A 23,132-nucleotide genomic window follows, 5' to 3' on the forward strand; every position below is an offset into this window, starting at 1 on the left:
ACACAGTTCCCCTGTGGATTCAGCCCGTTTCCTTCTATTCTTTGACAGGAAGCTCTGCGAGAGTCAGCCCAGGCAGGCAAATCGCTCCTCACCCTCTGGTCCCTCCCGGGATGGACAGAGCCACAGCGGGGCTGCAGAGCCACAAGCCACCGAGAAGATGCTGGCCCCGTCCGTCCATCCGCTCCTCTGGCTCTTCGGCTGCGTGCTCTTCCGAGGTGAGATGCTCCGCTGGCACCACAGGGAGGGCGAAACGGCGCCGGGCGGGGAGATTTGGGGGGTACCAAAGAGAACTTGCCAGAGGTTCAAACATCTAGAAGCTGCCACGGGAAAGCTCAGGCTTTAAATTCCGGGGTGGCAGGAGTCAGGTTGCTGGAAAAAATATGGCCGTACCAGGTTCACGGGGTTTATTTCATGGCACTGGAACAAAAGAAACCTGTTTCCTGGTTAACAAAAGGAGTGTTTCTGGCGAGGGCTGCGATGCTGAGGCGGTTTGTAGTAAGTGACTTTTGTCAAATACGCTTAAAGGTAGAACAGTTAAATGCAGAGGATGTTATTTTCTTCAGAGGTATTTTTGCCTGATTTTATTTTTTCCTCTCGTCCATATAAATACAAAGACCATGTGCAGGACTCATGCAGAACATGCTGAGGGACAGGCTGTAGTGGTGGACTTGGCAGTGTTAGGTTTACAAGCTGGATGTTAAAGGTCTTTTCCAACTTAAATGCTTTGTCCTTACTGTAATAATTCTGCTACTTTGTGACATTCCTGCTTTAACTCCTCTTCCCCATGTGAGTCGCCGTGCGGTTTGAAGGAACCGGTCTCCTGCTCTGAAGGGTGACAGGTTGTTTTTTCCTGCTTCGTCAGGCGCCTCTTGTGGTGCTGACAGCTGTAGGAGCTGAAGAGCAGTCAGTGACCGCAACATCATCCCTGCTTCTAAGAGAACAACCACCTGAAAATAATGTGTAACCAATCCAAAGTGTTTGTCATTAAACCACAGAAGTTGCCGACGGGTTACAGCCACCGTGCTGGTAATAATGGGATTTTTTAAAAGGCAGAGAATATAGAAACCAATTCAGTTAGTAGCTGTGTAATTTAATTCTGAGAAATAAGAGCATATGGATTGGAAAAGTTCTCTCTCCGTTCGGGGCGATACTGCTGGCTTCAGCAGAGGGGTGAATTGTGTCTGGTATCAGGCCCCTCGGCCATACTGCAATGCTCCAAAACGCTGGTTTTCCCCTTAAAACTACTCGGTGTGGTTCGCACGGAGCCGGAACACCACGGGGGCTGCATGGCACCTTCCCTGGCTGGGCTGCACACCCCGATCCAGCCCCGAGAGAGTCACCTCCTGGGGCAGGGGGGTGGTACCCGGCTGCTGCAGCCTCACGTGGAAGGGGTGCCACCATCCCTCCTTCCGTCCCCAGCGCCTCATCCTTGTCCCCTGGGGCCTGCTTAAAATCCCCTGGGGCAGGGACCGCCCTCAGCAGATGTTTTTATGTCAAATTCACTGAGGTGGTGTAGTTCTTAGGGATGGGGGGAAGCTTCTGGCCAAGACAGAAATGCTCGGGGGTCTCCCCGCACCTGCGGAGGTGGAAATAACCTTGCAGGAGAGACAGAATCTGCTTTGGCTGGAAACTAATCCCTGCCTGCTCCCACACAGGTTTGGTTTGTTGTCTTTTTTTTTTTTTTTTAACTTTGAGCAAGTTTATTAATTTATTAATGAATTTATTATTTCATAATTTAAACTCCTAAGCTCTCACCATTTTTTTTTTCTCAAGGGAGGTTCAAATACTGTTGTTTTGAAACCACTGGAGTGGGAAGGTTTGGAACATTTCCAACCTGTTTCTCCTCCCCCAGAAACACTTAACAGAAAATTTGTCCAAACAAACCTCTTCCTATGAACCCTTTCCATTACAATGGGCAGGCATTTTCCAGACAAAATATTTCCACTGAAAAAATTCCTCCTCAAAGCTGATGAGAACCCAGCAAGATTTTCCCACTGTTTCTCCATCCATGGCTCTCCTTATCTGCGCCACAGCCAGTGGATGGGTAATGCCACAGGAAGCACTGAAAGCACTCACAGAATTATAGAATGGTTAGAGTTGGAAGGGACCTTAAAGACCATGCAGTTCCACCCCCTGCCCTGGGCAGGGACACCTCCCACCACACCACGTTGCTCAAAGCCCCCTCCAACCTGGCCTTGAACCCCTCCAGGGATGGGGCAGCCATAGCTTCTCTGGGCAACCTGTTCCAGTGTCTGACCACCCTAAAATGGTGAGATAAATATGTCAATATATATTTTTTATATTATCACAAACATGGGGTGCAGCTAAAGGACAGACATTGAGCTACCAGAAGACCTTCCAGACATGTTACCTGCATCCTTAGACCAGGGTATCCAGTGCATCCTCGGCCAAAGGAGAGGCCAGTGCAACCCCGACCCAGTGAAGAAGGAAGAGAAAGCAGGGGGTGGTGAGGAGAAATGTTTGTTCACAAAACAAGCTGCTCCCTTCTAGTAACATGAAACCCCGCAGATGACTCTGCAAATCTCACCCAAGTGGCCAGAGACAGTTTCCAGGAATTATGTCCCATTTACAATAGGTGAGTCAACAGCAGGTGTCCTCGGAGGTGGCAGTGCTGGTAAACCAACACCAGGAACATTCCTGCTGGGAAAGCCAAGGCGTGGGCTTACGCCCAAGGCTGGAAAAGGGAGACCCGTGTCTTGTGTAGCACCAGCAAAAGGCACCACTGCCAAGCCTTGGCTAGAAGGTCTCATTACTCCACTGCTCAGAGGAGCCCACTCAGCATGACCCAACCACCACAACAAGAACCTCCCATTTGCTCTTTTTTGTAGACTTATGTGCTGGGGGGGCTGGTTTTACCTTTCAGCTGAATCATCCCAGCACAGCAGAAAGGAACAAAGTCCTCTCTGGCTGCAGCGGCATCTGGAGATATAAAAAATTCAAGGAGACTTTGCCCCTAATGCCATTAGCTGATGAAACTTTCTACAAACCTGGTCAACACCAGGGATGCAGTTAAATGGCACTGCCTGACGAGCAGTTGGGTTTCACAGGTTAGGAAGATGCTTTTTAACCCCTTCTGGTGAGAAACCACTGGCTTGGGACCCAGTTCCCTGAGACGGAGGGATCCAGGGCACAGGGATGGGACAGGGATATTGTAGTACAGGAGTAAAGCTAAAGCTTGGGCCTCCCACCCCACACGAAGAGGAGGCAGAGGAAGCTCACGTGGAGCTGTTTCTTGCAGCAATGGGGAAAAGGGGTCCACAGAGGTGTGGGGCATGTCTGTCCACCCTCCGGGGCAACCCAGGCAAACCCTTCTGCCACTGGGGACAGCCACCACCAGTGCTGGGCAAGGGAGGGGACTCGAGGTGTGTCTCCCCCACCTTTCCCACCCCTGCATGGTCCTGAGGGCAGCACACCTCTGGGACAGCAGGTTCAATTAGCTCCTTTGGGACGTTTGCTAGAAATGACACTGGAGTTGCTAAAAATCTTGGAATCACACTGCAATTAGTGCGATGAGAAATCAGGGAGAAGCATGTCACAGCTGACGATGCACCAGATAGGGACACAGGACCACCAGGCTTTGCGTCTGCCACTGATCACAGCCACGTAACGCTCCCGTGCCTTGTCGTCCCCAGATATGAAATAGGGATAATGAAATTACTTCTTCCATAAAGTGCTTTGAAACCTGGGAATAAAACCTGGCTGATATCACCTACAATCTGGACCCGGACGAAGCTTGTCAGGCCAAGATGCTTCACCCTGGTCTTTAGCTGCCACTTCTCCAAGACTCAGCCTCCCCAGCACCGATGGTCTGAAATAACTTCATCCAGGCAGGGACCTCCTTCAGCCACCCTCCCCTCGGGGTTCAAGGCAGGAGACTTAAGAAAAGAAAGTGGTAAGAACAGGAATTATGAGAAACCCATTCCACCAGCCCCTTGCACACCTGGATCACAAGGTAGGAGCTGGACCAATCCCACCAGGTCACCTTCCTGCATGGTGGCTCCCGAACACCACACAGCCTGGCTGCCACCAGCAATGCCCAAATAAACCTGGGGAATCTTAAAATTACTGGGAAGAGTAATAAATCTGAGAATAAACTTGGAAAAGGTAGTGAGGAGCCTCCATGAACTTGGGGGAAGCGAGATATGCCTGGTATGAACCTACGGCTGACCCACCACATTGGCTGTGCTGCTGCAGGGCATGGTGTGCTGTCCCACGCCGGGCTCTGCCTCTCCGGAGGTGTAGCATTCAAGCAAATAAAGCAACTGATCTCCTACAGCAGCTGGAGCACACAACATTTGGAAGAAAATCATCCCCATTAGCGAGGACCACCTGTGAGGTGGTCTGTATGACAGCAGGACTGCAGCTGGAAGCCTCATCAAGGTGTGAAAGCAGCAGGGCCAAACTTACCCTGCAACCCAGGATGCTTCCTCTGTGCCTCAGTTTCCCCACCTGCAGAAAACAAAGCACCACCCCTCTCCTCTGTAAAGCGCTTTGAGACCTGCTGATGAGTAATATTAGACACTGGAACAGGTTGCCCAAGGAAGTTGTGGATCCCTCAAGGGGTTCAAGGCCAGGTTGGACGGGGCTTTGAGCAACGTGGTCTGGTGGGAGGTGTCCCTGCCCAGGGCAGGGGGTGGCACTGGATGGTCTTTAAGGTCCCTTCCAACCCAAACCATTCTGTGATTCTATGAATATTATTTTAAAAAACCCTGTAGGTAGGCAAAAAGCACACACTGGGGTCTTGCTCCCATCAAGCCTGGATAGCTGGTCCCCCAATCTGTCATTTGAACTGGAGCGATTTCCCCTTCCAAATCCACAGACCCAGGGCCAAACCCTAGGAGCAGCGTAGCCAGGAGAAGGGCAAGACCCACATCACCAGCATGATGGAGACCAGGAGCTCTACAACAAGCAGGTCACAGAGGAAACTGGAACCAGTAAGCAGCTGGGAGGGTGAGAGTGCAGCAGCAGGATGGAGCGCGTGTTTGCTCCCCAGACACCACGGAACAGTGGTGGTGCAGGCAGGAGAAAAGCCATCCTGCTTTGCTCCTCCAGGAGAAGCCACTTCTGGTGGAGAAACCAGCCCCCAGCAGGCACGGTGGTGTGGCAGGGCCCGTTCCGTGCCTGCAGTTTCCCCACATTGTTTGTCTCCCGGCTTGTTTTCTTACATTCAAGTGGTTTTTAATTGGCTTCCGTGCAGATCCGCTTCCAGCACAGCTCACCAGAGAGGAGCACAGAGCCTGATGCTCAGAGAGGATGCCCAGAGCTGGACTCAGCCCTTGAGGAGGGGCAGAGGAAGGCAAAGATTCTTTTTAATTGCTGATGAGATCCGGGTTTAATTCCTGGCTCTCTGAACTTTCCATAACGCTTTGGCCAAGTCATTACAATTCAGAACCATGTGGCAGCGAGCTGCCCGCTCCCCACCCCCATGTCATTTGGGAATTAGATGCTTAAGTACCTCTGCAGGTCTGGGACCTGATTTAGGCTGTCAGTTACCCAGCCTGCGTAACAACGCTTTTCCTCTCTCTCTTCACCACAATTCCCACCTTACCTCTTCTGCTGTGCGACCCTCAAGGCAGAGGCACCTTTTTTAGGTGCTTAAAAAAATAGGACCTAGGCTTTTGCAGAGCTCTCTCTGCTCTCCAGGTTTCATAGAATCATAGAATGGTTTGGGTTGGAAGGGACCTTAAAGACCACCCAGTGCCACCCCCTGCCCTGGGCAGGGACACCTCCCACCAGACCACGTTGCTCAAAGCCCCGTCCAACCTGGCCTTGAACCCCTCCAGGGATGGGGCAGCCACAGCTTCTCTGGGCAACCTGGGCCAGCATCTCACCACCCTCACAGCAAAGAAGTTCTTTCCCAGATCTCATCTCAATCTCCCCTGTTTCAGCTTAAAACTGTTCCCCCTCGTCCTAATGCTCTCCCTGATCAAGAGTCCCTCCCCCTCTCTCCTGGAGCCCCTTTAGGGATTGGAAAGGTCTCCCCGGAGCCTTCTCTTCTCCAGGCTGAACGGCCCCACCTCTCTCAGCCTGTCCTCACAGCAGAGGGGCTCCAGCCCTCCCAGCACCTTCGTGGTCTCCTCCAGCCCTGCTCCAACAGGTCCATGTCCTTCTGATGTTGGTGGCCCCAGAGCTGGAGGCAGCACTGCAGGGGGGGTCTCCCCAGAGCAGAGCAGATCAGTACAGAGGGGCAGATTTCCCCCCCTCGCCCTGTTGGCCACGCTGCTGGGGATGCAGGCCAGGATGCGGGGGCCTTTCTGGGCTGCCAGCACACGTTGCCAGCTCATGTTGCGCTTCTCATCCACCAACACCCCCAAGCACTTCTCCTCAGGGCTGCCCTCCATCCATTTTCCACCCAACCTGTATTTGTGCCTGGGATGGCCATGTCCCAAATAGAGGACCTTACACTTGGCCTGGCTGAACTTCATGAGGTTCACGCGGGCCCACCTCTCAAGCCTGTCCAGGTCCTTCTGGATGCCATCCCTTCCCTCCAGTGTGTCGACTGTGCCACACAGCTCGGTGTCTTAATACAGCATTTTTTTTCCATGTGAAAGTCCTAAGAACTGGGTGTTGTTGCACTCCGTTGCTTCGGCAGCTGTTGGGCTTCACCCAGGAAACAGCTGCTCTTGCATTGAGCCATCAGCATATTTTTGTCGTTTTAACGGAAGTGCCAATATATGAACTGAAAAGTCTAATTTTAGGTGGCCAGATCTCTTTTCTGAAAGCATTCGTTTATGCAGCTGGTTGGTACAGGGAGGCTGCACAATGCCACACGGGCTCTGCGGCTCCCTGCCACCTGGGGACAGGCAGGACTTCACCACATCTACGCCCCAAGAACTGCCAGGGGAAGAGAAGTCCAGGGTTACGCGTCATTGGGGATAAATGGTCCCTCTCCACCACCAGTTCTGAGTAGCCAGAAGCAGTCCCAGGACCTTCCCTGTGACTCCATCCCTCTGGGAATACAGACTGGATGGCACGAGATCTCCTTGAGCCTCACCTAAACCCTGCTCAGGTGTCTCCAAGCCCTGGCCCAGGTCTCTGCTACAGCAGTGCTGCTCTGCCGAGGCACCGATGTAAAGCTTGGGGTTTTTAAGTGTCAGTGCCTCTCCTTGGTCAGCAGCTGGAGAAATCACGCTTTAAATGTTTAGTATTGCCAAAAATAATACCAAAGCAGAAATACCTAAAAATTAATCTTTTTTTTTTTTTTGCTTACATCATTCTCTTTTTGTGCTGAGGAGCGAGCAGGTTCCCAGAGCCAGCAGCTCACCATCTCAGCTGCCGTAAGAGAAGGCTTCCTGGAAAGACCCCTCTGCTCTCAGTCCAACACTCACATCTAACCTCACAGAGCTACTGCAAATAACAGAAATCCAAAATTCCCTTGCTCATTCTCTGAAAAATTTAACCGAGAAGCAGCTAGCGCTGAGTCAGAGCTGAAATGCACCTGCAGCTCCGTCGTGCTCCTCCGCAGCCCTATGGCTCTGGTGGGTAATCAGGAGTTTCCCGTTACAGCAGGAGCAAAGGGCCAGATTTCCCATCATAAATCCCTCGGCAAGCTCCCCGTCTCCACCTAGAACCGCACAACCCAGCCATAAATCGCTTGCCCCCAAACACGCCACAAAGATCGTGGCAGTGCTTACGCTCCACAGCGAGTCTTTTCAATGGCTTTGATGTTTATTGCAATCACAGCTGCACTGGCTGCGTCCCGATTGTTATCGTTGGCTGTTTATACAGCCAGGGCGCTCCGTGGAGGGGAGCGGGGACGCGCTGGCAGCGGCACCAGCAGGAAACGGTCTCCAGCACCATTTGCACGAGAGTCCCCCAGGGGATGTCCGCAGGGAGCCGGGGACGCGTGGCCCTTCTTTGTTCCTACCCATCCTGTTGCCCAGCCCCACAGCGCCACTGGGGTCTCCTCCTGCTTTGCCCGCATGCATCCCCCTCCGATGGGATTCAACCGGGATGCTAAGCACCTCCACCAAGCATAAACACCTAATGCAGCAGGGCTTTTGATTATTTGGCTTGGCAGGGAAGGCATAACAAGCAGCAGTGGCCAGAAGTCAGAGCCAGACCCGTTCCGCTTTGAAATAACACCTGGTTCTGTTTGGAGAAGCCAAGGCCATTTATTCCTAAGCAAAGTGTGAAAAGGGGATCTCCATCACTTTGGCCTCTTCACACCAAGACCGGTCACTTCTCCACAGCAAAGCTCAAACGCAGCAGAGCAGGGCGAGCATCTACTTGGCCAGGTGAACCCCAGGCACTGGAAAAAATCCTGCTTATTCATCTTATTTACAATAACCCCAAGGTTTAATTTTGCTAACGGAGATGTCCTCATGAGGTAGTGCTCTGGTGTGATCTTCAGCGAAGGGCTGAGCTGTGGTGGAAGGAAGCATTGGGTACAACCCTCCTCCTCTTGCTCTAGCGCCGGGGATGCTGGAGATAGCCCCCGGGGTGGTCCCATCAGGGATGACACTACAGGACAATGTCACCTCCCTTGTCCCCAGTTCCCTACCGTCCCTAGAGGCGCTGTTCAAGCTCTGATTGCTCTTCAGCTGTGCCAAAAACGCTGGAATAAACAGCCAACTTGGCACCTTTATTCCCCTTTTCCTTTGACAAAGACTAAGTGTAGACAATAGCTCTCTCTTCAGGAATTCTTGATGTTTTCACGTGCCATGTACACTAAAAAGCACCTGTGACACTTTAAAAAGGAAAATGTGTTACAAGCAGCTACTTCTCCCCACAGAGGAACAAGACAATGGCTTCTGCAAGGGAATTTTGGAGAAAGAGGAGCTGTTTCAGTTTGGCAGCTGCTAGGAGATATTGGCCCCCGTGATGAGCTCAGCACGTTATTTTTGTGCTGAATGTATACAGAGTACCTTAAGGCACTTGCAAAGCAAGGTCCAGAAATTGTGTTGTAAAGCCACTTGAGAGGAAGCCCAGTGACAAAGAGAAAACTTGGCAAACTCTCGGGATCAATGGAAACAGCCCAAGTCACCCCACGTTCTCCATGGAGTCAGCTGGGCCCCTGGGGCAGACAGTGCCCCACAGGGCTGCAAAGCGGGGCATCCCCCTTCCTCAAAAGAAGCTTCTCCACCTCTTTAGGAAGGGTAACCGTGTGCCCAAAAGAACTTTTTTCTACGTTATATTAGTTGATTTTGTAAGTGATATTCCATCTGTCCGTAATCCTGTCTGTGTTACGAGACTGATGCTCATTTAACCTGCTCTTCAAAACCTGCAGAGAAGGATATCCCATAATTCTCCCACACAATCGCTCCCAGCACTTCACTGTCCTCCTGTTAAGGCAGTTTCCTATTGCCCAACCTCCGTCTTCCTTGCTGCAGTTAAAAGCCCTTGTTTTCTGGTCCTGTTCCCAATGGATTTAGAAAACAAATTAGTCCCTTCCTCTCTGTGTAATTAAAGATCTGGTCATGTCTCCACTTTCATGGACTAAGCAAGACAGTTTTGCCAGCCCACTGCCCAGTAAGCCAGAAGAGAAAAGCACGGGAAAGATCTCAAAAGTCAGGTCTGATTTTCAAAGCCAAATCCTATCTGGAAAGGGACCATGTTGTATTGTGTATTCACTCTGATTTACACACTGTTTTGGTTCCTGTTTGGCTGGGATTGTTGTCATAAAGCCTCAGACAAAAGAACGACCACGGCTCCAACACCATTACATGAAGCAAAATGAGATCAATCAGGAGCTCGCTACACCCAGACGGTCCCGGGGGGTGGGCTCTGAGCCAAGCCCCGGTAACCCACATACACTGGACGCTAAAGATCTCAATCCAGATGCTCACCACTACCAGGGCATTCACCCAACCTCTTTCAGACACCTACAGTGTGAGTACGTACCATGAAGTTTATCACCTACATGGCTTCTATGGCTCCTGGTAAGAAATGGGATGTTGCAGGCTGCAGCTCCTCCAGCCACAGCTGAGGTAAGGTAGAAATCTGAAGTCTGAAGTAAGGTAGAGATCTGAAACAGGTCAGAGCAAGAGGGTTTTACAAGTGCCTGGTCTTCTTCATTGGAACAAGATGATCTTTAAGGTCCCTTCCAACCCAAACCATGCTATGATTCTTTGGTAAGAAAGAGAGCCAGGAGCTGAGCTCTCTTGCAGAAAGATGTAGAGCAGCAGGTAAGATGAATCTCGTGTACAGGGAGGACAGATTTGGGCTGGAGAGTGGAGCACAAGCCCCACTCTGCTACATCTGGCACTGCTTGGCTGGGTGTCCCCTCTGGCCACCCCACTAGGGGCTGCACCTCATGGTTGACCACTGCTGTAATGGGGCTACGAGCAGAGAGAGCCAGAAGGATTCTATCCTTACTGCTGTACCTTTTGGCCCAAAAACTTTAGCTCTCCTGGGACTCTGGTGAGATGGATCACCGGTGGGATCAGATTCAGCTGGTTTCTGTAACTGTAATGTAGTTTCTTTCATGAATCTTCACCACAGGCAGCACCAGGATCACCAGCAACGAGCATTTAAAAATACCAATTAGGATGTGCCTTTCGAAAATAACAGACTCAAAGTCAGTCACCTTTTCAAAGTTAAACGAGTTGGGTTTGATCTGAGTATTTAAAGTGCGTTTACGTTTTCCAGTTCTTGTCCCCAAGCATGGGAACTGGGCATTTCTTTTTCCCATCTTAAATAGCAGTATTTTTAGTTGGCATCTCATCTTACCATAGGACTCCAGGAGCTGGGGCTTTAAAAAAACCACCAGAGATCCTGAGAATAGGCAACATGGGGGATTGGTGCAGGGATGCTTTGTCATAAATCCACAACAAAACCCCTCAAAACTACCTTTCAGTTGAGAAACGAGGGACTGAGTGCAACACTTAACAATCCTGGGAGAGAAGAGCCTTGCATGGACCTACAGGACAATCCACCACCACCAGGAAAGGCAGCTCCGAGGCAGTCCCCAGGCTGCAGCCCCCTCGCTGTGTCGCCACTTACATGGCCACAATCCCTCAGCCAGCTTCTAAGGATACAAATCCACGGGACAGAGGGATCAGATCTAGGAGAAAGGAAGGAAAACAGTCCCATTGGCTCCTGGAAGCTTTTACAAACCTCATCCATCCACTCATCAAGGGAGCAAAGCATTCAGATGTGTGTTTTAACTCTTTACACAGCTCCAGAGTACGGGTCAAACAGCCTTTCTCTGCCCAGATCGAGCTGGGGGAAAACAGCTCACAGGGAGGGGATGACCCCCCGATTTATGTGGCCTTTCATTTTCCCTGTAACAGGATGATGGATCCCTGAAGGCTTCAGTTCCATCTGCAGAGGAGGGCATTTACCCTGGCTCAATAAACTCCAGAACCTGATAGTTTTGCAGTGTTCGCTGCTACTTCTTTGCTAATGCTTTTGGGTAAAACATATTTCAAAGCCATTCCTACAGAAGGTGAGGAAAACCCAAACCAGACAACCAGCAAGAAAACCAATGTGTTAGTGACAGTCACAGATTAGCACCGCTAATTCTCTTATTCTTTCATTTCAGGTACTACAGTCTCCACAGACTCCTCCGTCCAGGCCGTAACAGGTACCTCCTGGGTTGTGATCTGGTCTGGATGTCTGTTTGGACATGGATGCACATGCCCATATGGGGATGCAAGTGGAGAGTCCACAAACAGGAACCAGATTCAAAACTTCCCTCAGCTGAAGCACCTTCTCCCAGGACCCTGTGTTGCCCACCTCTGCCTGCCCCATCTATTATCCTTCACCCCCAGATCTCCAGAGACCATGGAGGGCACTGCGCCCCAGACGACGGCCTTACCTGGCTCCCCTTTTTGCCTGGAAGAGAGCAATTCCAGGAAGTCTAGTGAAAGCAGAGGGATCCTGTCTCCTCTTTGCTCCCCATCTCCCCCAGCTGTTTCCTAGCAGTTCGCATGCTCTCCTCCATAGATCCTTAGAGCCAAGGCCCCTTTGCCCACAGATCCAACCCTACAGCCACACCAGTCACAAGTTCCCTCCTTCCCTTGCCCCCGTCACCCTTTCAGCTCTTACCGGCTATAATGGTCCCTTCCAGCCCGTCCTTCAACCCTCCCTGTGGGGATTCCACCAAAAAGGAGCACATGTAGATGTCACTTCCATGTCTCTGCTTGTGTTACAGGTCAATCCCAATCAACAACACACAGCCCTGAAGTGAAGAACCACACCTCAGGTAATGCTCATAGAATAGAATCATGGAATCATAGAATTGTCTTGGTTGGAAGGGACCTTTCACATCATCAAGTCCAACCATCAACATAACACTGACAAAAACCAACACTGAACTCTCTGTCTGGAGACCTAAGAGTGCAGTTCAGGGGCATCCTGGCTTGTAACTGGTCTGACCTTCAGTCCAGCTGGGCCATCCAGCAACAAATGGGGCTGTGCAGCAGTGGGTTAGATGAGAACAGTGGTGGAGAAGAAGGAAATTCTGTGGCGTACGGGCTTCTGACCCAGCCAGCTCACCCCAGAGGGACGACGGCACGGGTGAGAGCAAGAACTGGGAAAAATCACTAAACTGAATAGGGTAAACCCCTTGGGCGTGCAAAAGATGCGACTGCCTGGAGCCCAGGCAAGGAGCCAGGCTGGGTGGTGTCCGTGTTGCTGCACGCTCCTACCTGGCATCACCAGCAGCTCCCTGTGCTCAGACCACTGGGATTGCACAGTATGTCCATGCACAGTGCCTTGCACACCTCAGCTCTGGGTGTCCTGCAGAAGGAACAGCAATGGAGTCATTGCTCTAACAGCTTCCCCGCATTACAGTTCAATACCGCTCTCTTGACAAGCCTGACCCCCCCCCTTTTTTTTTTTTTTAATTAAAAACTCCCAGTGCTTTGCACGCCCTCGGCACTTCCCATACAACAAGTTCCCCATTTCTACAGGAGGAAAAGGGGAAGCAAGAAGAGGCTTGTCCTAAACTGTGCAATGTTTGTGTCAGCACAGGGACGAACACTGCCCTAGCTCTAATTCATGTTGGGGGCTTCGCTTTGTTATCTACCTTCATGGGAACACCAGTCACTCATAAGGACAGAAAAATATTTAAAAGTAATATGAACCTCTGAGGAGTTCCCTCACTTTATTCTCTTTTTTTTTTTCCTGTTCTCCCCCTCTGCTGAAACCAGCTTCAGGACATCACCAGGTGTAGGTGGTCCCACAGAAGCCCCGGAAGGGCTTGGCAGAAAGTTACATGTTTCAGTCTGAAAAATACAAATACAAAAATACAAAATCAAATACACAAGAAGGGATGTCTCCAACCCCAGATCCACATCTGTTGGTCCACTTGGATCTCTGGAGACAAATCTCTTCCTGCTGTGTTTGGGGAAGAAAAAAAGATCTCTCTAAGCACAGCTAGCCCTCCAAAGGGACCCCAAAAATATAAAGGAAAAAGATCTCCAAAAGATCTCAGATTCTGCTTCCATGCCCTGCAGAAAAAGAAACTTATTCCTAAATTCAAATATTTTGGTGAAGCGTTTGGACAAAAGGGGGTGGGGACAACACCATAAAATAATTTTCACTCTTTTCTCATTTTTATTGGAAACCCAGGAGAAGTCTAGACAAGGAACTGGCCTATAAATTCCAAACTGGTGGTGCACTCTTCCTTGCAGAGGGCTTGTTGAAAGCTTTTTCCCCCACACCTTACTCTGGATCATGTTCTTGCTGTGCAGCTTTGAGTAACGGGTGGAGGAAGTGACAGAGCCTCCAGACGACCACAAGAACTGAATTATTTGTGCTTAGAGACCCTCAGTGAAATGAAACATAAAAGTTAGCGTTTTGGATAACAAGCAAACAAACACATGGGTGCCAGGCAGCTCAGGCCAGCGAAAGTGTCCAGTGATAAAAATATCTTCATTTTCAAAGCAGGAAAAAAGCAGTGGCAGAAAGCAGACTTTCTCCACGTGCCTCCTGAGCTCTGCCATGTCAGTACCTCCAGTACACTAAAAAAAAGCAAAAGCTAGTGCTGAAGTGCAAGAGCTCCCTGACTCTGAGCAGGACAAAGGCGATTTCCTTGTCTACTCATACAGATTATCCATAATTCCTTTCCCTGGCAGATTATCTATAACTCCTTTCCCAAGGAGTGTGAGGACTCTTTGCAGTAGCCATGCCCCTCCCCATGCTGTTTCCGAGCAAAGCTCTTTGAAGTAATGCTACCCTTCCTCTACAGAGCCTTCAGTAAAATCGACGACACCAGCCAACCTGAATCTCACCTCCATGGATCAAACGACGACAGCCAAATCCTCTTCCCTCGCTACGACACTGCTGGCATTGACCGTGCAAGGTAAGCATGGAAAACCAGGGAAAACTCAAATTTTTGCTCAGGCAGGACCTGTTTATGCACCCCTCCTTAAGACTGGGCTAGCCCACACCCCGCTACTTATCTAGTAGAAGCAACTTTTGAATCTCTTTGAGGCTTTGCTGAAAGAGCAGCCCGTTCCAGCTCCCCCAGGGCACAGGGCTGGACACAACCACGGCCTGATTATGGAAGCCAGATCGTGCTCCACCGAGTAATGTTTTGTGTAGGACCTACAGGCATCCAGCCCTCCCCAGTTGACATCTCCCAAGCTCACCTCTTGTGGACACTCTCTAAATTGACTGCAGAGCTTGCTACCTGGACATCTTGATGTTTGTTTGGAGGGGAAGTCTCACACAAACGAAGTTCTTTTACCCCATGGAAACCCAACAGCTCTCCATAGCACAATTAGTAGTACCTCCAAGCGTTAATTCTCCTTTCCCACGTTTTTCTTTATCTAGATGAGAAGTCTAGTGGCAGCAGAAGCACAACAGCTTCACCACCTCAAGGTACTTTGTCCTTTTATAAAGTAACAATAAATTTAGGTAATAAATTTAGATAAATTTACTTAGTTCACATGGTGCAGGCTGTCTAAGCACTAGTCTTTGTCTTGGGGTTGAGTCACTCCCAAAATCATGTCTGGTATCCTTACAAGACCAAATTAATGTCCTCTTGCTGGGATGAACTTGAACAGTTGAAAGACTGATGGGTGTATAGGAAAAGGGAGCCCTTTGAACATCCTTTAAAAAAAAAAAAATCATTTTGCTTTTGACAGTTTGCTAAACCCATAGAATCTTAGAATCACAGAATGGTTTGAGTTGGAAGGGACCTTAAAGACCATCCAGGGACACCTCCCACCAGACCAGGTTGCTCAAAGCCCCATCCAGCCTGGTCTTGAACCCCCCCCAGGGATGGGGCAGCCACAAGCCCAGCCTGTAAGAGGCATTAGAGAATTCAGTAAGAGTTTTCTCAGAATAAGGGCAGAATCCGAGTGAGTAGGAAGACTGAAATCTGACAACCGATCTGGTTCCCCGATAAAGATTGAGCCTCAAAAATCTGCAACAGTCAAGATGGAAACTCTGAGGCTCTCGCTCTCACGGTACCTCTCAGATCTTCTCTAAGGCAGGCAAGGTGAAACGCCCGTGGTCAGCTCTGACTGCACAGATGTCCAACCAGCACGCCTGTGCCCAGCCAAGCCAAGAGGCCTCTGCATCGGAGCAGATTGCTATTAATTATCACCCTGCTATATAGCTGAAAAAGCTCCATACATCTTCGGCTATAGAAATGTTGCTGAGGCTTCCAAAAGCAAAGTATCCTGTTGTGTGAGACCCAACGTTGCCCAGGGATGGGGTATCCGTGCCAGGCTCAGCCAACCACAGCTTCTACCTGCCGCCCATGGCTAGAAGGACAATTTCAGAATGAAACAAAAAGGTTTTGATGACTGCTGAAAAAAATCACACAGCAGCAGTCCCTGCCTCTCAGGACTGTCCTGCTCCACGTGGTGACCCGTTTCTGAACCAGTCAGATTTGTTATTTCATACCATTTCCCCTTTTTCTTCTGACTTCTGGCAAAATTACATTCCGAAACGGTGATGTTTTCTGCGAGACAGGAACCCCAGTCTCAGCTGCACGCCCTGTGGTCCAACAGCCAGGAGCTGTTTCCCACCTCTCCAGGCAACACACGCTTTTGGCCAACGCTCCTATTGGGAAGGTGGGGATGGGAAAGAAGGAAAGAAGACCCTACTCGACCTACAGATGATCTTCTGAAGCTCTAAAGTATCGTTTTTAGCCTCCTGGCAGGGTTTGTAGCTCTTCAGTGAGGTCAAAGCAGATAATCTGGCCGTTCAGCACCCACCCAGGAAGCAACAAAGGGTTTTTTTCTCTGCACAACTGAAACACACGGGCTAGCTTTAAATTTGCTTGCACAGGCATTGGAAGCAGGTGTCACAAACCAAACAGCTCCATTTGAGCCAGTCCATCCCACTGAGAACTGGAGCCCTTGCTCGAACAAGCCTGTAGGCTGCCACAGCCAGACCACATACAGTGTATGTCAGCCCAACTCAAACTAGCGCAGTTCCTTCTAGATGACCCAGGACAGCACATCCACTAATTCCAAGGACAAGCCAAACAGTCAGTCCACACCCAGAATCTGCAGAATTTCTTCCCCTAAGCAGATTATTTTTTTTTAAGTCTCAATGTTTATGAGCAATAGCAAATCTATAACCTTTCCAGTTCACTCCTCCAGTATTCAATTGCCGTATCTGCCCAAAAACTGCATCTGGGACTGCAGAACCTGAAGAGTTTATACAAGGATATTTGAATTTTGGTTTCCTCAGTTTCTACTTGGACATGGAAAATAGTATTAAAGTATGTTTGGCAGGAAGGTTTTAGCCCGAGTATGAATTCCATGTGTTCCCAGCTACCACCAGCATCACCATGACTACATTCTCCCCTCCAGCATGCCCATTAGTCCTTATGGTTATCAGGTGATACTCAAGGACAAGACTCACATTCTGCTTTTCTCTGTACAGGTCAAGAGCCCAAGAGAAGCGAGAGTACCACAACATCCGCAACCCAAGGTGCTTCCTCCTTCCTCTCACAGAGAGGTGATTACCACTAGACATTTTATAGCCCTTTTCACAGCCAACAGCAAGGCCATCACACTGCTGTCTTCAAGGCAGCATTGGGAAGGGCTAACAAGTACCCAAGGGATGCTGGCCATGCTACCTAGCCCTTGAAAAGCCTGTAAAGCCCCACAGAAGCAGCACTTTGGGGCAATCCGTTGAGCCTGGGAACGGTGGCTGTGCGTCACAGCAGGGAAGGTGCCACTGTGGCAGAAGTCTGTGGGAGACAGGACAGGCCCCCCCTTCCTCAAACACGCTGCCAGATCAGTCCTTCACCTGCCATGCTCAGCTTCCTCACTAGGGCCCCCGCAGAAATCCCTGCAGGTGTTTGATAAAAGGGGTCACACCAAGGCAATCCGATTCCCCACACAGGTCTTGCACACTCTACTGTTAACGTTGGTGGGGCTGGAAAGTGCACGTTAGGTCCTCTAGCATTGCTAGGAATCCTCTTCCCCACCTTGGAAGAAAGACTTTTGTATAAAACTACCTCTTTTTCCCTCTTGTAGGCACCTCAAAACCCGTCACACCAACACCAGAGTCCTCTGGCTATTTGCCTGCGCCCACTCCGACGGATGACAAATCACCGCTGACGGTGGTAGCTTTTGGTGAGGTCTTGTGCAACCTGGGGAGAGGAAGGGGGGTCTGGTTTGGACACCCAGCTTCAAAGATGCTTCCCTGGAGATGGCTCCACAGTTTTCTCCTTCAGTGTGCCTGATCCTGGAGTTTTCAGAGTGCAAGGGAAAACCCTAGAGAAAAAGACTTGCCACCAGCAGGCAATAAAGCACCTAATAAATCCTCCCAGCCATGCCCAGTATACAAGGGACAGACAATTCGGAAATCCACCATGGCTACACCTGAGCTTGGGATCTTGCTCCCAGCACCAGTGTTTGCCCCAGCTCCATGTTAGGACCAGACCTGGGCACAAACGATCCCACGCCATGCCTTTGTTTCCCTAATAGTGTCTAGAATAAACCCGGAAGATTAGACAGGGGTGTTTTTTTCCCTGTAAACCTGTTGGGACTTCATTCCCACCCTGCCCTTGAGCAGTTCACCTGCTTGGCAGCAAGCAGCCAAGTCCTCCGCATCCATCAGACTGCAGGAGGATGGAGCAAGAGATGCCATACCTTAACCTGGCACTAGATTTGAAGATAGGCACGGGGCAGATTTGAGACATGCTCTGCCTTGGGCTATACTGTCCCCCCAAATGAACAAAAACCCCCAATTTGCTCATTTCTATCACACTGTAGGAAAAAAAGTGTTATTTCAGAAGCATTTTTAAAAGTCAAGTATTAACTTCATGAGAGTCATTTGCTTATATCCTCCGAGGGAAGGCACAAGAAGCCCTGAAGCAGTCCTAACGGGACAAGATTCCCATGCAAATAATTGATTTATTGAGGCCAGATGTCAGAACCAAACCTGTGCTTGGCCACGGGCTTATGAGACAGATAACATCACTCAGTCTTAAGCTTGTCTCTCCCCATTATATTACCTATTTATACGAGTTTATACACCTTTAGGATAAAATTTACCACCTGTAATAGGGTGGTAATTACCCCAGGGTAATCAGCTGACTTCTGCCCTCCTGGCACTGCCTTGCCAATTAAGTATTTATTCATCAGAAGCCCTTTGAGGCTAAAACACAAGAGGATAAAGCCATTCACTCTGGTGACTTCTTACCTTCTCCGCCTATTACATACCATGCTCATTTTAATGAAAATATTGATTTCCTACCCAAGTTTTGGTGGCAAAGTCTCTCTGCCACCCCAGAAGCCGAGGACAGGTACAATGTTGTATCAATCACAGACAGTTCTTTCCTCCATCCGCAGGTGTCATCAGCTTCATAGTTATCCTGATAGTGGTTGTGATCATTCTGGTCAGTGTGGTCAGCCTGAGGTTCAAGTGTAACCGCTCAAAGGACTCAGAAGGTATTTTCCTGGGGTGATCTGTCTTTCCCTAACCACAAAACCCATCAGTTTCCATGTGGATTTAGCAATTCCTAAAAGATGCTTTTAAAGTGCTTACACGGTGAGGAGGTTTTCAAGCCAAGTTGGAACCGCTGGATGAAGCATGACCAACTCTTTAGAGCCCCAGCCCAAACCCATCCGCACAAGGAAACCCTCTCAAGTGTGCCGCAGTTAAATGTGCAGGTTTCCAGAGGTGGGCAGCTCTTCCAGCAAAAGCCACGGAGTTTGACACTCCTCTTCCCCAGGAATTCCATTTCCCACCAAGCAGTGCCCACTAGAGGGCAAGGCTGCTCTACAGCAAGCGGGAACTGCCAAAAGACCGAAGGATGTTTAGTGACTAAAGAGGCAGCCAAGCATTCAGTCCTGCCTCTGTGTCACATTAATTGAAGAACTTTCTCTAATAATCTCTCGCGTATCCCCCGTGGTGTCTCTAATCTCATTTGGGTTTCATTTATAACTCTGTACAACATAATTCTGACTTATTTTATTGCTTGGCTGTGATGTTTTCTCACCTGTGCATCACCAACTGCCTTTCTCCCTCCAGACAAACAGAAACCAGGGACCTCCGTGGTATCAGAGAGGTAAGGCTGCTCACGCCATTCACATCCAATTGAAAGGGCCTATTTTATACCAGAAGTAAATTTAGCAAGGAAAAGAGGCTGCTTTGGTTATTTCGGGTGGAAGGAAGCGTTTCCAGACGTCTTTGAGACAGGTAAAAAAAATGAGCACTGATAGCACCTCATCCTCAGCCTGATGGAGACAAAGGTTGAAGTTCGATATTTAGGGGCCTCATTTCAAAGCTGCACTGATATCTGTGAAGACTCACCACCTTCCAAATGCAGTTTGCTTGTTTTTCTTTGCCTAGATACAGACTTCAGGTCTAAATCTGGTTTCTAAATCTCAAAGCAGCCTCAGTGAGATGAGATCAGGTGCCCAAAAATATCTTCCATAATGCCTATTACTGTTACCTAGCAAGAGCAGGATAAGGGGGTCCCAGTCCAGAGACCTTTGGAGGAGAAGCACGAAGTGGTGGATGGTCCATCTGAACCCCACAGTGCATCATTGCTACCCAAGAAGAGAGGCTGCAGATGGGAAAGCAGCAGGAAATAAGAGCAGGAAGGGACCAAAACATGTTGCTCCTACTTTTCCATCTGATAGTTTCCTATCAAAGTAATAAACTCTGCTTTGGAAAGAGGAAAGGGACTCGGGGAGCAAAGTCCCCAAGTATTTAGGTGCCAAAGTTGCATCAACATGAATGGTTCACAAATACCCTTAACGATCGTGCTCTGAGTGATCTGAGACACCGAGGCAGGACATAGCAGAGCAGAGGACTGTGCCCCCCAGGCACCCTAATCCCCAAAGCCATCCAGTCTCCATTGGCACTAAACGCATACCTTAGCCCTCAGGATAGGGAGAAAGGGTAATTCCACCTTCCTAACACTCCTAACTCTCGCTCTTTAGAGAGACGCTGGCAATCCATGAGCAGCAGCATGGGATGGAAAAATATCTCCCTGTGTATGACAAATAAGCTTATGGGCAAAGGACAGAGGGACACGGTAATGTTTCCTTCTGTTCTGGTTCTGGTAATGGCTGCAGGGCCAGGAGGTAATTCAGTCACTGGGAACCAGATCCAAACTGCTCCTCGATTCTGCCTACAATAGTGACACGGGTGACAACGGTGCTTTCTGTCGGGCATCCAAATTTGGATGTGCTGCTCATTTCCCCAGAGACCTCTGAGCCTGTGTTCAGACAGGGGATGGGGACTTTGGCACTAAGGATGGGCCTGAACTGGGCCAGCAGCTCAGCTGTCCCAGCTCAGCCGTGTCCCCACCAGCCCCAGCCCTGCCTGTTCACCCCCCGTTATGTGCAAAGAAACTCCCTCCTCCCCTTTTCCAGAGTAGTTAATACAGCCTTCTCTTCCCGACAGCTGCTCGGCAGGCACAAGCCAGAAGGATAACAGCATCACTCTCATCTCCATGAAGAACATCAACATGAACAACAGCATGAGTTACCCACCGTCAGAAAAGGTCTCCCTGTTAAGCCTCTCCTTTTAGAGAGTTAGCTGGGGATTACTTATCTTGCTGGATAAGAGCATGCCTTTGAGTTATTTCTTTGCTCTCGTACTCCTTCAGAAAGATAACAAAAAACAGTTGCCATCAAACTCCTAAAGGGCCAAACAGGTTCCAGGTGAAAAGTCTGGATGCATCTCAGGTTTATCCATGCTGCCTGAGCTCCAGGCATCACGTATACCTCATGTAAATAGGTGCCATCACCCAGGGCCAGCTATTGGACCTAGAGTGGTTTGTCACTAAATGAAGAGGTAAATAAGCCAGCCTGCGTGAAGACCCTCTAGTCCAAGCTTATCTCAGGTGGCACTGGAGCACATTCCCATCAGTACTCTCAGATCCATCCCACACGAGTAATTCACACCATTTTCAGCTGTTTTAAAGCTAAAGTGGCATGGGACTGGGTTGGAGGGAACACATCACGTAACTTATTTTGCCAGCCCAAACAGGCTGCTGATGCACCGTGTTTTGTCCCTTTTGCAGGTGCTATGAGGCCAAGGACCCAGAGCTTGAAGCTGACTCCTGACAAGCAGCAGTGACTATCTAGGTTCTTTTTTTTTTTGGTTTTGTTTTTACCTTGGGGAAAGAGCAAGGGTGGACTTTATATATAAATTATTATGTCCTTTCTGATCACTACACTTAAAGTAGCATCCCACATAGCTTCCTCACCTGGGGTCTAAGGGCTTTCTCCAGTTGCAGCCTGCCATGCTCAATGGTTGATATCTATTTTTTATATGCCTTCAAAGCCTCAGATTATTCCAGCAGCAAGAAGCACCAAGGAACAACCTACTTCGTCAATAAACTGCTGCCTTATATTAATGGCCTTTATAGTCCATGCGAGCCAGTAACGGGCTCGTTAATCAGTACAGCCCCACATTGAGTCAATCCCGAGCTTTAGAAAGGCACGATCTGAAGCTGAAGGTCTAATGGGACATAAATGGCCAAGTCCTAGGTCAAATCCTTATCCTTGGTGCCCTCATTGTCCCCGCAGTGGTGGGGATGATCACATCCACCTACCTCACAGGGTTGTTGTGAGGCTACGTTAATCAATGCCTGTAAAGCATTTGGAGAGCCATGAATTAAAGGTGCTGCTGAAATGCAAATTGCTGTCTTAAATACCTTATCATTAATACCTGAGCGCATGCCCCTTCTAGTTCAGCCCCAGCACCAGGAGCCACCAGTGCACCTTTGAGGGGCCACAATAAGGAGAAGAGTCCTCCATTAGACTCCACAGTGCAACAGGTCACATTTTGAGCCAGTTGGATCACAACCTGAGCTGGCTCAGACCCAGCTGCCACTGGGCCAATGTCACTTTCACCACCAACAGCAAAACAGAACCTTGTAAGCTGAGCGATGGAGGAAGAGAAGGCTCCAGGGAGACCTTAGAGCCCCTTCCAGTCCCTAAAGGGGGCCTGTAGGAGAGATGGGGAGGGACTCTTTGTGAGGGAGTGACAGGATGAGGGGTAATGGTTTTAACCTGAAAGAGGGGAGATTGAGATTAGATACTAGAAAGAAATTCTTTGCTGTGTGGGTGGTGAGACCCTGGCCCAGGTTGCCCAGAGAAGCTGTGGCTGCCGCATCCCTGGAGGGGTTCAAGGCCAGGTTGGAGGGGGCTTGGAGCAACGTGGTCTGGTGGGAGGTGTCCCTGCCCAGGGCAGGGGGTGGGACTGGATGGTCTTTAAGGTCCCTTCCAACCCAAACCATTCTGTGATTCTACGATGGAGTTACCAGTACTTACTATCAAGGCTAAGCAATATCTAAAGGGTGGGTCGCAAGAGGATGGGGCCACACTCTTCTCAGTCGTGCCCAGTGACAGGACAAGGGGCAATGGGCACAAGCTGGAACATGGGAAATTCAGTCTCAACATGAGGAAAAAATTCTTTCCTGTGAGGGTGGCAGAGCCCTGGAAGAGGCTGCCCGGAGAGGGTGTGGAGTCTCCTTCTCTGGAGATATTCCAAACCCGCCTGGACATGTTCCTGTGCAACCTGCTCTGGGTGACCCTGCTTTGGACTAGATGATCTCCAGTGGTCCCTTCCAACCCCTGCAATACCCAGCCTCCACATGACTGTAAGGGAAATGATGCACTGTTGGGTACTTCTGGAGGTCTCAGCTGCCTTATTCAGCAGCGTAACATACTAAAGCACTAACTCTGCAACTACCTTTGCCCATCTTCACCATGACTCCTGCTGGCAAG

General features: G+C 49.7%; 1 protein-coding gene across 1 annotated transcript; it reads left to right on the forward strand.

Moving 5' to 3' along the window:
- Nucleotides 1-110: 110 nt before the first annotated feature.
- ECSCR (endothelial cell surface expressed chemotaxis and apoptosis regulator) lies at nt 111-22,038 on the forward strand. Its single transcript, XM_074156315.1, is given in 12 exon segments — nt 111-143; nt 146-215; nt 11,507-11,548; nt 12,119-12,169; nt 14,159-14,272; nt 14,746-14,793; nt 16,816-16,863; nt 17,415-17,513; nt 18,735-18,833; nt 19,417-19,453; nt 20,800-20,899; nt 21,422-22,038. Coding segments are annotated over 12 exon segments (750 nt in total). The 3' UTR covers nt 21,431-22,038.
- The last annotated feature ends 1,094 nt before the right edge of the window (nt 22,039-23,132 follow it).

This window comes from Numenius arquata, chromosome 11, assembly GCF_964106895.1.
Source record: "Numenius arquata chromosome 11, bNumArq3.hap1.1, whole genome shotgun sequence".
Lineage (NCBI taxonomy): Eukaryota > Metazoa > Chordata > Aves > Charadriiformes > Scolopacidae > Numenius > Numenius arquata.